Source organism: Mytilus edulis, chromosome 7, assembly GCF_963676685.1.
Source record: "Mytilus edulis chromosome 7, xbMytEdul2.2, whole genome shotgun sequence".
NCBI lineage: Eukaryota > Metazoa > Mollusca > Bivalvia > Mytilida > Mytilidae > Mytilus > Mytilus edulis.
The window spans coordinates 80915123-80931045 of NC_092350.1; the positions used below are offsets into that span (position 1 = coordinate 80915123).

The 15923-nt window shown below is 31.5% G+C and overlaps 1 protein-coding gene across 1 annotated transcript; it reads right to left on the reverse strand.

Moving 5' to 3' along the window:
* Window positions 1–1239: 1239 nt before the first annotated feature.
* On the reverse strand, window positions 1240–12790 carry LOC139482362 (myotrophin-like). Its single transcript, XM_071266220.1, has 4 exons — window positions 12605–12790; window positions 6900–7010; window positions 5063–5146; window positions 1240–3866 (listed from the first exon to the last, which is right to left on the reverse strand). Exons 1-4 carry the CDS (start codon window positions 12668–12670, stop codon window positions 3780–3782), a joined length of 348 nt encoding a protein of 115 aa, XP_071122321.1. The 5' UTR covers window positions 12671–12790; the 3' UTR covers window positions 1240–3779.
* Window positions 12791–15923: the final 3133 nt, after the last annotated feature.

Consider the following 15923-nt stretch of genomic DNA (forward strand, 5'->3'; position numbering starts at 1 on the left):
AATTTGTTCTAAAAATAAATTCTTAAATTGATGGATTGTTTCCCTAATAAAGTATTTTGTAATTTAGTATTTAACGTTCATTTAAATGTAGCATGCGTATAAGACGATGTTTGGGTAAAAGGTACTTTTTATCAATCTAGGAACCAGTTTTTACTTTTTTAAGAGATTGTTGTGTATTTCATCTGTGATGCAACCATTCCAAAGCAATAACTACTATCCAAAGTTATATCTTCACTTTACACTGAAGAAATTGACAATGAAGGTCGGTTGAAAACAAAACATTAGACAACAGAGAAAATTGCAGCTTCCCAATTGTAAAATTTATGTAGCAACATTCCAGCAGCACCTTCATATGGATTATATATCTCCCAATTGATCCGATATTCCCGTATTTCATATCATCAGTTCCTTGATACAGGGTTGCTGCTCACAAGGAAGCTATTAATCCAAGAGTTCAAAATGGTGAAGTTGAAATCATCCCTTTGTAAAGTTTACAAACGCATTCACGAGTTGCTTGACTGTTAAGTAATATCCATTTCACAGATGATATCGGTTATAACTACAATCACGTTCCCTTTTCACAAATGTGACCTAGCGAATCGACTATTTACCGGGATTTGTAATAACATGAGCAAAACGACGGGTGCCACAGGTGGTGCAGGATCTGCTTATCCTTCAGAACACGAGATCGCCCAACGTTTTTGGTGGGGTTCGTGTTGCTTAGTCGTTAGTTTTCTTTGTTGTGTCATTTGTACTATTATTTATCTATTTGTCTTTTTACTTTAGCCATGGCATTGTCAGTTTATTTTCAATCTATAATCTTTAGTCCCTCTTTTTATACACATTGCAAAAACTCATTTTTTTATGGTGTAGCCTTTCCATAAATCAAATTAATCAATCTTAAATTTTCCTAGATCATTCATCAATTACATCAAAATATTCCTACGATTACATGTTAAAAAAGTTTATAACATGTCATGTGTGCTGCATGAAGTTTATTTCTATTATAATAATCAATGCAACAAAAGAAATGCCAGACATAGCATAGAAGGGCAATTAACACCCTTTAGTGTTTCTAATTTTTTGTAAAAATAGAAACTAAGAAGAGTATGATATTTTGAACTTTTTCTCCACTAATATCATCTGTATTTTTCATGGTTTCAAAACTGACATCTCAGAACTATTTTAGCTTGACTGAGACTAATAAATATATATAAAATGACAATTTCAATAGACAAATAATATTTTATAAAATTTATTATAAATACTGACATTTGTGAAGCATATGATAAGGTTAGTGATTCAATAACAATTTTGTACCTGACAAGTACATATGCACCAAAAAACTAGAGGCCCTAGAAAGGGTTAATATTTCATTGTTTAGATAATGCTGTTCTTATAATTAAAAGTAGGACATACATTTGTTTTCAACAAATATCCTTGACAACAAAGTAGGAAAAATAATAAAAGCTTTACCAGAAAGACATTTTAATGAATTTTGAATAAAGTTTAACAATGGCGTAACTTTTTCAGTTTGGGTAGATTCTATCTCCTTTACAAATAAATGTGTGTTCACCAAATTAAAGACAGTGATAGTGAAAACAGTCTAGGTCCAAATGGTTATAAAATTTTACATTGTTTTTAATATTAACAGATTACCATTGATTTGGAAGATGTGACTAATTGTGTTCTAAATTAGAAAGTCAATTTATGTTCTACATCCATAACTTTTGCAGTCTGTCTCATTTTTTGATGCCAGTAATAGTGAACTAATAATCCTTTCCAGTGCCTCTTTTACATTTAACAAGCACAAACAAAAAATATGGACTGTGTATCCATCACCTCTGAAACCATTTGCAGTACTTTCAAACCCACCGAACTGTGTAGTTTAATTAATATGGTGAAAAATAATAATGAAAAGAAAATACCCCAACTTCTCTCTCAAATTTGTCTTTACCGAGTTGGAACAAAGCTTTTACAACAAATCATAATTAGAATTAAATATTTTTCTTACATATATGTCTGTTTATCTATCAATACATAAGGTCAAGAGAAAAGGCCATTGGCATTATTTAACTTGCAGTTTAACACATGGATGAGTCATTCGTCATTCATTAAGAATTTACTTTGTATTGTAAGAAAACAGGTTACATGATATTATTTTAAATTCTATATGTATTATTAAGTCACAAAACTCATAGACATTTAAGTTTTAAAATAGTGTTCTTGTATTTAACTATAATGATAAGAAGAAAAAAATCCCACAACATTTCCCCTTCAAAATATAAATGATATTCTAAAAACTGTAAAATAAAAAAAAACTTCCATTTTTTTTATTAAATTGGTATAATTTTTTATTAAATTGGTATAGAGATGATTTTGTTAGACCTCTATTTTTTATCACCCATTTTGTCCTAAATAATCCAACAAAAATAACACAATACATACTCATTCTATATTGGAGCTATACCTCAACAATTCAAATAGACTTTACCGTTAAATATAACGTCATTCTAAGATAACCACTACTTTGTTCAACAGAAATTTTTTGATGTGAAGGATTTATATAAACTATTTTATTACATAAACTATTGCAATAAATACCAGTTATACAGAAAAAGGTAAAATATCAAGTTTTGTTCATTTTTAAAATTACAACATTATGATCATCCAAGCAATCAAAGGGAGGCAACTGCCAAATTTTTATAAAACATTGAACATAATACTGAAAACTACACATGAATTATCATATGTGTAAACATCCGAATACATGCACAGACGAACCTTTTGCTTCTCTTCATTCAAACTCATGCAAGTCAAGATGAAAGGAAACAAATATTGCATATCCCATACTTAGTTTTATGTAGCACTCAATAATTGCATTCTTAAAGGTTTCACATGTTTTATTACATAAGCTTGACAAGGTATAGGTGCAACGGTAGTTAAGCTATAAAGTATAAAAAAAATCTGTAAAAATGTTATCCTTGTGCTCTGGTAATATCAATTTAGTCATGATACTTTTATACATACAAACTTTTTGTTATCTAGTTAATGATTTTTGTTTTTCGTAAAAAATAAGTAACGTTCACTTTCCCATACAAATTGTGTTTTTAAGGATACTCTCCCGAAAAATGACATCATTAATTAGAATGCTGTTATTATAGTATATTTTATTTTGTGCACTTAAAAATTCCTCATATAAATTAAGTCTTTTAGTTCATAAAGTAAATCATTAAAACAATGTTGATGTTGAATAATAAATATGCAATAACTAATAATTTTCAGTCTCTCAACATTATGAAGAAGCTGGAGAAAATAGAGCACAGCTTCTCAACGATAAAACACTTGTTAACCAATTCAACAAGATCTTTAACAAATAGATTGTTTGAAAAAGTTGAATTTTTAGGTATAAATATGATTGTCATTTGAAATTTAGATTCAAATAGTGTATATTCAATCTAGACATGCTAGACCAAATGTCTATTAAATGATTCTTTGCAAACTTATGAAAGATGGTTTTTACTTCCCTCAATCTGATATTTTAAAACATAATTTCAGAGTAATATAAATTCTTTAATTTAATTTTGTTGTAATGTTTTCCAATAGATATTCTAATAATTGCATTAATGTGATGGCAGTATACAAACACATTTCTATCACAAACCTTCTTTTTATGAAGATTCAAAATTATTTTTAATGACCTTGATTATGACCTATGAAAACAGCTTCAAGCTCTCACAATATTATTATAAAAATAATTAACATTGGTTTTTGTTCAGTCATTGTAATAGCTGCTTAATTTCGTCTTTTTCTGCACATTCTAAATAGGACATCCCATCAGGTGAACTACCTTTTTTACTAGCACCCTGTAAAATAACTATTTCAATTAAAAGTTATCTGAACACAATAATAAACTATATACATTGTATATGTAAATATTGACAATAAATAATATCATAAAATAATAAACATAATCTTAACACCAAATATTCTAACACTTCATCAGGCTTTAGTTGACCCTAAATATCTTAAAGCTTAAGCTCCTCTTTAAATTTTTTACCCCATTCTTGAAATTTTCTTGGAAAAACCTTCAATTTTTCTGAATCTCAAATTCATTCTAATACTTCCTTAAATTCCCACTTCCGTTTACGGAAACTAACAACAAGAAAGGGTGAAGTGTTTTCCCCATGTCCAAACTTCTCCTTTATTATTACTATTTTTTTCACTATGGATTACATTTAAAGTGCCAAATGTGAAGCATCAATTGGTTTTGATTTGAGGTCCATGCATTGGGGATTCTGTGTTACATTGTAAGTTTCTGGTCTGTCACCCAATTGATTTTTCAGCCAATCTCAAATTTGTTTGTGGTATAATATCCTCTCAGTAAACATCTACTTTTATTGGGAGTTATATAAATTCAGTTTACAACATCATAAAGACATTAATCAATAAACATATATGCATTTTTCAGAAGGCTACAAGTAGCTCCTAGGATTTTTCTTGTGTCACATACATATGTAATTGGAAGATTTTGAAGAACTAAAACTTCAGTGATAAGGTTCAAAATAAACTTGCAGTGAGGAGGTGTTAGACTTTGCTCTTTATTGAAGGCTTTAGTGATATGGATTTGAGATGAAGAACAGCATTAATCCTGTTTTAACGTAGATTTTTTCATGTGCCTGTAGAAACTTTTTTCCCCAAGTGAATACACCAAATCCTTTATTTCCTTTGAAACGTACATCAATGTACATTGCAATCTGATGAACAGTAGTTGTCGTTTGTTTATGTAATTTATACGTGTTTCTCATTTCTTGTTTTTTTATATAGATTAGACCGATGGTTTTCCCTTTTGAATAGATTTACACTAGTAATTTTGGGGCCCTTTACAGCCTGTTGTTCGGTGTGAGTCAAGGCTCCGTTTTGAAGGCCATACATTGACCTATAATGGTTTACTTTTATAAATTGTTGTTTGGATGGACAGTTGTCTCATTGGCACTCATACCACATCTTCCTATATTTATTGTATAACAATTATCTTAAACTCTTTTGTCATCTAACTTACCTTTTGTAAAAGAATTTTAACACTATTTGTATGTCCTTCCCATATGGCTGCTAGAATAGGAGTTATTCCATGTTTATCTTTAATCTGAAAATATTAAACAAATCATAAAATTATATCATTGTATATATGGTACTGTAAAGTCAGAAATTATTGTGTGCTTTTATTATTGCGATTTTTCAAGAATTGACAAAAATGTAGAGTTCAATTATCTGCAATTTCCAAAAAAAATGTGCATATCTGAATGCAAGTTCTTATTATTGCACTACATGTACTTACCAAGTCGCATTATTCGCATTGGCCAAAGCCTGGTACATTGTATTAATTTTTCAATTTACAGTAATTATATTTCATCTTTATTTTGTAACGTAACATTCATGTACAGATGTACATGACATTATAAAAAAACCATTGGCACAAGGTTTGAAATATTGTGGAACCATTTTTTTTCTTTTTAGAATACTGTAAACCAACTTATTTTCGTGGATACTTTATTTGGCGTATAGCCCTTTCTAATCCACTTCGCGGCGATTAAATTTCATGATTATCTAATTGACTTGAGGTACATGTAGTTAGATAAGAAAAGCTTCGAGTTATACATATTCAAGACTATTAAAATTCGCGTTATTTGTCTCCTCGCGAAATATATAAACTTTAAAGAACTATCTATATATTCTATACCATAATGGTGGTCTCATGATAGCTTGCTAGACTCAAGTGGGGGATGCCATATGATATAGATTTGTATTCCTGTCATGTTAAAACCAGACATGACCATTTGTATCTAATCAGCAATAAATACCAATTGTCAAATCTGGTTTTACCTTACCGAAGACTGGATGACTTTGAGCTACATGTAAAATATCATAACATGTCCAGGTAGAGTGAATTTCAGTGAAAAGACTTCCTTCTAATTGTTCATGTTAATAATCTGCCTCCGCACTTTGGTCTAGTACAAAGTAGTGTTTATATTCAAATCAAGTTATCATTTTCTTATCCCGAATCACCTGCATTTAATTTGCCACTGTACATAAAACAGTTGACATCAGCTATCTGTCATTGTCTATCATCCTCATGTAATTTATAATTAACAAATACATTTGTAATGTCATGAATGTAGTTGCCTTCTTTGAAAATTTCCTTCAAATCATAACAGTTTTCAATTTGTGCGCATGTTGTGTGCATGTACCAATTCATATAATTGTATAAATAAACCAATTTTTCAAGACGTTTCGGCCATTGGCCTTCTTCAGTTTTTAACTTTTTCAGTTTTTTCAAATACATTTGTAATGTCATGAAAAAAGAAAAGGTTCGAGTTATACATATTCGCGACTATTTAAATTCACGTTATTTGTCTCCTCCAATATTTTATGTACAAAAATGTACCAATTCAAGCAATGCTGACCATGTGCTGGTTGTTGTTTGATAATCAATGGTTGTATGTTTGTGATTTCAAGTGTTATAATGTTTGTTATATGATATATATTGCTTGTTTGTATGGTCTGTTGTACTAACTAATATTCCTTATCTTTTTTCAATGATTTTTTTGTATTATTCATCATGTCCATGTACAATGAACTATACATATACAATGGTCAGGCTGTTGTCTCTTTGACACATTCCCGGGGGTGATTTCCCATTTCCATTCGTAATTTTTTCATTGTTGTTTCTGTAATTTATCAAAGATTTTAAGTTTATATCTAAGAGATGACCTGTTTTGACCTGACAGTGCACCAACAAGTTGCATTGTCTTTTGACATACGTTGTTCAACCCTTATAGAACATAAACATTGGTTCCCTCCCTTATCCAACAGATATCCTATATTGTCTTTGAACTTACATCAACTTGTCCTCCCTTATCTACCAGAAATCCTATGACCTCTGAATGTCCATAATCTGCAGCATAATGTAATGGTGTTCTTCCTTCTATTTCTTCATTCAAATTGACTCCCTGAAATAAACAAACAAATAGTTGCAAAATAAATCTTTCAGACAGACATGAATGACATGGAAGCTGAACAAAATAATCCTTTCAAACCAATATCAAATTGGGTTTTTCACCACCAAGCTCCTTCATGTATTGGGTTTTTTCATCAACATAATTACAACATATTGAATTTAGGCATGTTATAACAAATGACATAATATGAAGCATAGATGCTCACCCATCTTACCTATGTTTCTTTCATTGTATATATGATACATGTAGCTGTTTTATTTGGTTTATTCACTGTACATTGCATGTCAGTTTTAAATGTGTGTCCGATTTCAACTGTTCTGCCAGTTTTGTATTTTCTCACAACTTACTTCCTGATGAAGGTAAATCCAGAAAAGCACTTCGGACGCAAGAAAATACTTTTTTTTCATATTTTATACATCATGTACATGTTATAAATATAAACTGGTGTCACTACTGGGACAGTAACTAATTGTCTTTCTAGAGCACATATGATTACCCTTCAGTTTATTTGGGGTAGGCATGGTAGGTGTGGCTTAATTTGTATGTTACAAATTATGAACATAATCATTTATATACATTTCCGGTTTAAATGGTATCCATTGTTTTTCAATGATGATTTTGTCAGTCAGATACGATTTCACTCAGATTTACAAATTACTTGTTCACGATTTTCGGTATAAAGCCAGATAAAAATATATTTTGAGATCGTTATTTGGAAATTGTACTGCACTTGCAAATAAGACAATTATTTTAAGCATACAGAACAATTGAATGTAGACCTTGAAAAGGAAAGAAAGTGTCAAGCTGCTACATATAGGTCAAAACATATTGTGTGTTCAATCATCAACAAAAATGAAAAAAAATATATTCTCTTCTACAAAATAAATTTAAATGAGAAATTCTTTCTGATGCTTTTCAGCTACATAATTGATTTGGCCTTTAATCATGTTCATTGTTCTAACTGATTTAGTTCTTGATAAAACCCATGTTTATCGTTGAAATAATGTTCTCATAATGCCAGACAAACACGCCATGGAGTCACCATTGAAATTGATTGAATGGACCCGTGAGTTTGAAGACTCTGCTGATAACACTAGCTACATGTAGTCTTGTTATCATCATAAATATCCCTCATTCATTGTCATCTATCAAATAGGAGCTGAAAACAAGCTTCTATTCAATATTTTTACCAGAAATTTACTTTTTTTTTTATATCCATGATAGCACTGCTATACATGTGCATGATGTGAAATGATAAATCTCAAGTATTAACAAAAATAATCATGTTCACATAACTTACGCTACTTGAATAAACGCAGAGCAGATAGAAATCTGTTTTCTCCATCATGTGTGTTGAGCAATGGAATGTTCCAACAGGGACCTATTTCAACTGCTTGATTTAACCCTCTATCTTTAGAACGAAAGGGCGTTTCAAATTATAAATATTACATGTATGCATGTATTACATAAAAAGATTTACACAACTACAATGTAATGTAGATACATCAGGGCTGCCAAGTCTAACGCATTTGCGTGAGACTCGTGAATGTTCATGCTTTTATGGCCAAATCTCGAGCATTTGCTTCATGAAAAGATGGCAGAACTGGATACATTGTCATGATGCGTCTAAAAGAGTAAACAACATATGGTTTTGACATGTACTGTATAATTGGGTTTCCTTTGCATGAATTGAGTTTTTGAACGCTGCAATGGGCAATTGAAATGGGTTTTTAATTATTTTGTTGCGTGGTCACACAAATATGTAGTCCAAATAATTATGACGTCTGGCAAGGCTATTTTTCTGCTTTCTGGGACGCCTTCTTACGACGTCATAACGCTGAAGACATTTTTTAAGTCTGGACTCTGGAGTTTGAGAGCACATTTTGGGGGGAACTTTGACACCTAATTTTGACAAGAAATTTTCATTGCCGGTTAGAAATTTTATGTAGTTACAAAGTCCTACCTTTTTTGTGCTTATTGATGTAAAATATTTCCAGAAATATCCAAAAGAAAGGATTAAATAAGATAGGATTCCATTTCAACAATGTTCAAGTGGGGAAATATTTATTTTGTTTGGAAATGATGTCCCACAATTACCAACGAAACATCACTTCCGTTGAATATAAAATATTAAAATGATTTTTTTAAATCGGTAAATTTTAATTGATCAGAATTTCATGAACGTTCGATTTACATTATCTGGAAATTCGGGTCTGTCAAATTTTACCGTATTTTAAATTTTAAAAGTGTCATTTCGTTGTTCGTGTGGTCTTGCCTTGGACTAACAAATATGGACCATAATTTGGTATTCGGTCTTTGGTTTCTTTTTGTATCCTTTTTTATAAATTCTAAAACTTTAACTTTTATTCTGTGGGTTGTGTTGGTGTTAGAATAGTATTAATGGAACAATTGAGTTTTTCAAGAAAAAATTAATACATTTTGATTCACCGTTTACGTGACAGGAAACCAAACAGGAAATCAATCTTTATTTTCTTTATTTTGCACAATATATTTCAAAAGACATAAATGAACACCATTACTAGTGTTACTTGCTTCATGTTTATATTTAAAATCTATTTTCGATGTTAGATTAAAGTTTTTTTTAAACGCGACAGGAAACCATAAGAAAGCGAAAGCATTTTTTTAGTTTTATTTTATTGCAAAATCTGCTTAAAATAATCTGAACAGTATACTTTTTCTTAAAATCCATCTTAAATGTAACAGTATTATAAAACTCCTAAATATGTGCTTGTTTTGAGAACAATTAGTACAATTTATTCAGAAATTTCCATATTTTCTTCATTGATACAGGATACCATAATCGTTGTATCTTGATGTTTTAGCCAAAAAAATTTATTTATAAAATTGAGAATGGAAATGGGGAATGTGTCAAAGAGACAACAACCTGACCAAATAAAAACAACAGCAGAGGGTCACCAACAGGTCTTCAATGTAGCGAGAAATTCCCGCACCCGGAGGCGTCCTTCAGCTGGCCCCTAAACAAATATATACTAGTCCAGTGATAATGAACGCCATACTAATTTCCTTTATATTTGGTTTTGAAATTCCAGTTATATACAATTTATTCCAAATCATTGGCAATGTAAAATTCTTTAAATCCAGTAAAGAAAAAAACTTTGAACTTGGAATTAAAATCTTTAAAATAGGCACCATGTGATATTTGTGACCTGTACACCATCTACATGGTTTCCACATTTTAACCTACTTTAGTGGGCTAAAATCAATAAAGTCCTTCCTTTCAAGTCATGCATGGTAAAAGTTTACTTCTCCTTTGACAAGTTTATTGCATTTCTGAAAAGTGTTTGCAGAACATGAATAAAAAAAAATAATTAAAAATTGTGGCAAACATGACAAAGATACCAAATTTGTACATTCCAAGTGTAACAGTATATTTACATGAATTTTTTATTAAATTATCTTAATTCACCTAAAATATCCAGTAATATTTACTGCTGAAGCAAAATCAATCCAACGAGCATCGGTACAATGATAAGAGACGTAATTTCGATTGAATTTTCCTAGGACCCTTTACATCGTTATCCGGAAACGAAGTGTGTTATAACATCGTCAAATCTGAAATCGATTTTGTCAAGTCATTGGGCATTTATTTTCACACAAGATCGTATGTAACATTATGCACGTAGGAAAAATAAAAGACCCCCGGCGCAATCTCTTGGAAAATTGTATTTTCCTTTTTGTAACAAGACGAAACAAGTCTACAGATGATGTTTGCTAACATCCCGTTGGAAACAAAAACAATGTTTAGACCTAGTATTTTGTATATCCGGCCGTAAGGGTGTGATCACATGTTAGTCACATGTTTCACGTATGACCGGAAATGATTAGAACTTAACGACAAAAACAATTTTAATAAAAAAAGGAAATAACTGGACTTCTGTTTCGTGTGAAATGTAACGCATAACAATAACGTCATTTTCTAACTTAATTATTACGAAGAACAAAACTAGAATGTAAATCATCTCTGATTAACCTGTTTGAACATCTCGCGAGAGTTCATATTTGCAGATTGATATAAAGAATTCTGTTACAACAGAAGCAGATTACATCATCTAAAATTTGCGTTACGAAATCGGAAACGAAAGTAACGCCAGTGTTCTTACACCTGATACAGAAATACTTATAGTTCTCAGCATTTTCTTCTGACTATTCTTATTCAGTCAGGGGACTTACTGAAATAAGTGATTTTTAAATCACCTATTTGAGTAGCAAATTCGAGGTTTTGTCACAAATTGGGATTAAGTAGTTTTTTCAAAATTTTAAACACATAGGTTTTTAAAAATAATATCTTTTAATTAGTAAAATTTAAAAAAATGAACTTTTTGCTTCTTTTAAGTAGCAAGGTTTATGCCTTTGATGCTATCATTTAGCTGAAAATACTATTTTAGTTGAAAAAATGCTATAATAATGGCTTTACATAATGAACTGATACTTTCTTCAAAGATTTTTCCCAGCAGTGGGAGTATTTTTCCTGTGAAGTTCAAGGTTTCATCTTTCAGATTATGTAATAAAATTCTACTGTCCGCAATAAAAATTTCACAGTTCGGGGGTGTTGAAATTAGTGGGAGTTATTAAAAGAATGATACTTAAAGAAGTGATTTTTGGGAAGGAAATTGAGGTCTGATAGTATCATACTTAAACAAGTGATTTTTATGTCATTATCCTAGATTCAGTACAAGGTCATCACCTGAAATAACCTGGTCATCCTAGACAACACAGATGTTGGTTCTGATAAGTTTAGAATCATAATTAGTCCCTGGATCATTAGTATTCTATATTTAAAGCTACAATAAAACTTAATCACTTCTTCTAGTGATTAATTTGTACTACTTAAATAGGTGATTATTAAAGAAAGACAACTCTAACTTCCAACCTTTATGGAAATAATGATACTTGAATCAGTGATTTAGAAAATCACTTATTTAAGTAAGTCCCCTGACTGTTATTGGTCGATGTTCTTTATTATTTGAAAGGAAAAGTTACGAATTTGCCGGTGACAATTATCTATAAATCAGTCAGCATTATGCACTTCGGAAGCGAAAAGTAACGCGAGAAACGACACAAAAATATGGTCGTATAATCTTTGAAATTTGTTAATTTCAATTTTTTTTCTAGGGAAGAGTAGCATACACTTGTATGTTGATAAAAATAAAGGCATCTTTAGATGTAGTTACAACTTTTCTTACAGAAATACACATTTTTATCACTTTTCTATCGTTATAGAAAACGAGCCCAATAGCAAATTATGGTCCATATGCAGCTTATCTGGAGCTCTGAATTGATTTCTTGTTTTTATTTTACTCCATCACGATAGTAACAACTTCATACTCTCTCCCTTTCTCTGTCCGGAAGGGAAGGGGGAATCTCCCTTAAAACCACATGAAATACATGCCTTAGTCGTACAAGTTAGCTCAAGCTTTAACCCTGTGCAACAACAAAATTATACTGAAGTAGGAGTGAAAAATTATCCATATCCTATCTTCACTTCACTGAGTTAATTTCAGTCAAGATTTGAAGTAAAAGGCGTATATAATGGCTGCCTTTACCTCTTGTACAAAACTCTGTACCGCGCCAAGGTCGCCATTCTTCACTGCCCACAAAAAATCAGTCATTTCGAATGTGAGATAGTTTTCCCTTTTTTTTTTTGTCTGCAACCGGAAATTAATCAGTCACTCCTGATAAGGATGAAATGAGAAGATTGATTTGATTAGTCATTCTATACACAGTAGACCAATCAAAATTAGTCTAAGAAACCGGAACTTTGACATGTTAAACTTTTTATTGCGGAATATTTGAAAAGAAAAAAACATTACATGACTTGTTTTATTACAGTGCCCATGTGGTACCAAACCCATTTAAAGTATATGTGTTTGCGGAAATAAATTTTGTCTTTGTTTCAGGAAAAAAAAAGAAGGAAAAGGGGGAGGGGCGGTCCCATTGCGAGCCAACTCGGCCCGGAGACAAGTCGGACCACTATAATAAAATGCGCAGCCTGATACGAACACAGAGGTCGAACCAGTTAGGGCAAGTTAGGACACAATATTCAAGCTTGATACTGTCTGATTTTGGATTGAGATCAGTTTTTTTTTTTTGCATAATTTATTATCTATAAATAATATAATAGATTTCTGAAACAAATGTAGTCAAAGATCTACTAAGTAAAAATTTGTAATAAGACATTTGATTTGTCTAGTTTGGCAGTCTGATATCCAAAATCCAACAACATGGTTAGATTTAGGCAAAAAAGTCTGGCGGACAGATTTTACTACCGGAAATTTGTCTTATTCTATGTATGTGTTGGAACTAAAAGCATGAAAAGCGAACATTTAAAATAGATATTTTACATGAGTCAGCATATATGAAATACATGAGTTTCCATAATGTTGTATGTCATTGTATTTGTATTAAGGAATCTATTTTATATAAAATCATTTTTTTTTGTCATATATTTTCATATTTACGCTAGGATTAAACTGGTTGTAAATTGATTATCCCCTAATCAATTAAATTTTTTATACTTCACACTTAATCTATAAAAAATATTTCAACCTATGTCAACATTAATTTTTCATACAATTTCATACATTCATTTCAAAATGTTGGCAAAGGTTGAAAGAACCTAACAAACGACAACCACTGAATAACGGCTCCTGACTTGGGACAGGCACCGAGTGATATAGATTAGTGTTCTAAAACAACGTGCTGATTTTTGCAATTAGTGAACAGTTTGTGATGGGTGCCTTGACTTGAGAGGTTCCTCCAAATTGCGTCAGACTCAATAAAACATGCACCCACCAGCTGCAGCACATACTGGATTTGCAGAAGTTGCCATTGTAAATGAACTATATAATCTGTAATAATGTTAAATTGTTGAGGTATTTATAAAAAAAAATTCCTACAATTAGTGTCCAACTTAACACTAACTTTTTTCTTATGGTTACGTTTTTAACGTAATCGTAAAAAGTGCAATATTGAAAACTATAATAGATATAGAGAATCTTTTTAAAAAATCATTAGCAATACAAAATCAGAAAATTAGAGATGTTCACCATGGATGCTATTGTACTCACGCAATAATGTTACACAGTGTCCATTGTTGAAGATTCAACCTTCAAAATATACCTAAGTGAACGACACCGGCTCTTTAGAATTATAGTAAACTGGTCCAACTCCTGTCGTTGTCTTAAATTATACCGTGTAGTCCTTTATTGCAACATCCTTGGTTGGTAACTATGTCTTCTCTGGCCTGGACAAACTGATATGTTTCGACTTTCTACAAAACCAATCATTTTTCGGGCAATAATAACTTGAAGAAAAAATCTTCAAAATATACATTGTCATCGAACATTGTTTTGTTTTTAAATCACATAACATGAATTTCTAAGTAAAGGAAGTGAGGTATACGTATTGACAATAGTTAAATTCATGTTTATGATTTGTGTCATTATTGTTTCATTATTGTAACCATTATAACAAGAATGTGACGTACGGATGCCCCACTCGCACTATCCTTTTCCATGTTCCATGGACCGTGAAATTGGATAATTATCTAATTTTGCATTAAATTAAAAAGATCATATCATAAGCAACAAGTGTACTAAGTTTCAAGTTGATTGGACTTCAGCTTCATCAAAAACTACCTTGACCAAAAACTTTAACCTGAAACTCCCACTTTCATTTTCTATGTTCAGTGGACCGTGAAATTGGGGTCAAAAGTCTAATTTGGCTTAAAAATTAGAAAGATCATCTCATAAGCAACAAATGTACTAAGTTTCAAGTTGATTGGACTTCAGCTTCATCAAAAACTACCTTGACCAAAAAAATTTAACCTGGACGGACGAACGGAACCACAGACGGACGGACGGACGAACAGAGCCAGAGACCAGAAAACATAATGCCCCTCTACTATCTAGGTGGGGCATAAAAATCATTGTAATAAATTGCTTTGCTCTTCATGGACCCTTTGATTGGAATAACAATATCTTATCTTATTGACAATTAATGCACTTGGAAATCCGACATATGCTTAACTCAGAAAACACTCACCAAAGGGACAATCCTACATGATCAGCGGCATATGTCTCAGTTAAAACTTGATTACATGTCTCTCAAATCAAATCAAAACAAATCAAAAGTTTTATTTAAAGACGGCATGTCACAAAACAAAAACATATATAAGTTCGTTCAACTTTTATATATCCGCGATTATATATACATTAAATGATTTAAACAATAAATATACACTATATATACTGATATTTATAAGCATAATTTAAAACACGACATAACTTTAAAAAAAAACACATTGTCAATGTCCTGAACACATGGAACAGTTATAGGCAAGGTGAACCCGGCTGGGAACATAATGTCAATCATATGTAGTTCCTGACTGAACTTATATAGAGGGGGGGGTAGGAGGGGTCTTGATCCAGAAATCCCGGACTTGAAAAAACGAAATCCCGAGGTCCCGAATTTAAATAAAGCAAATCCCAACATCCCGAAACCCGAAAAAAGGGATTCCCGGATCCCGAAAGGGTCAATCCCGAAATCCCGAGCTTAAAAACACCCGATCCCGGAGTCCCGATAAAGGTCCTATCCCCCCTCTATATAGATACTACACGGTATATGCATACATGTGCATTCAGCTAAAAGAAGCATCACTGAAGCACTGAGCAGCATAAAAAAATTATTCATTTCTTTCTTCAAAATTTAGCAATAAATGATATGGGGGAAATCTGGATTCAGAATATTTGATTTTGTCATCGGCTTGACCACAATATTTTTTGTCGTCAAATTTGGGATCAGAATATTTCTTGCCCCCTTTTTTAAAAAGTTAAACAAAGAACTGGATATTCCTTCGATGTA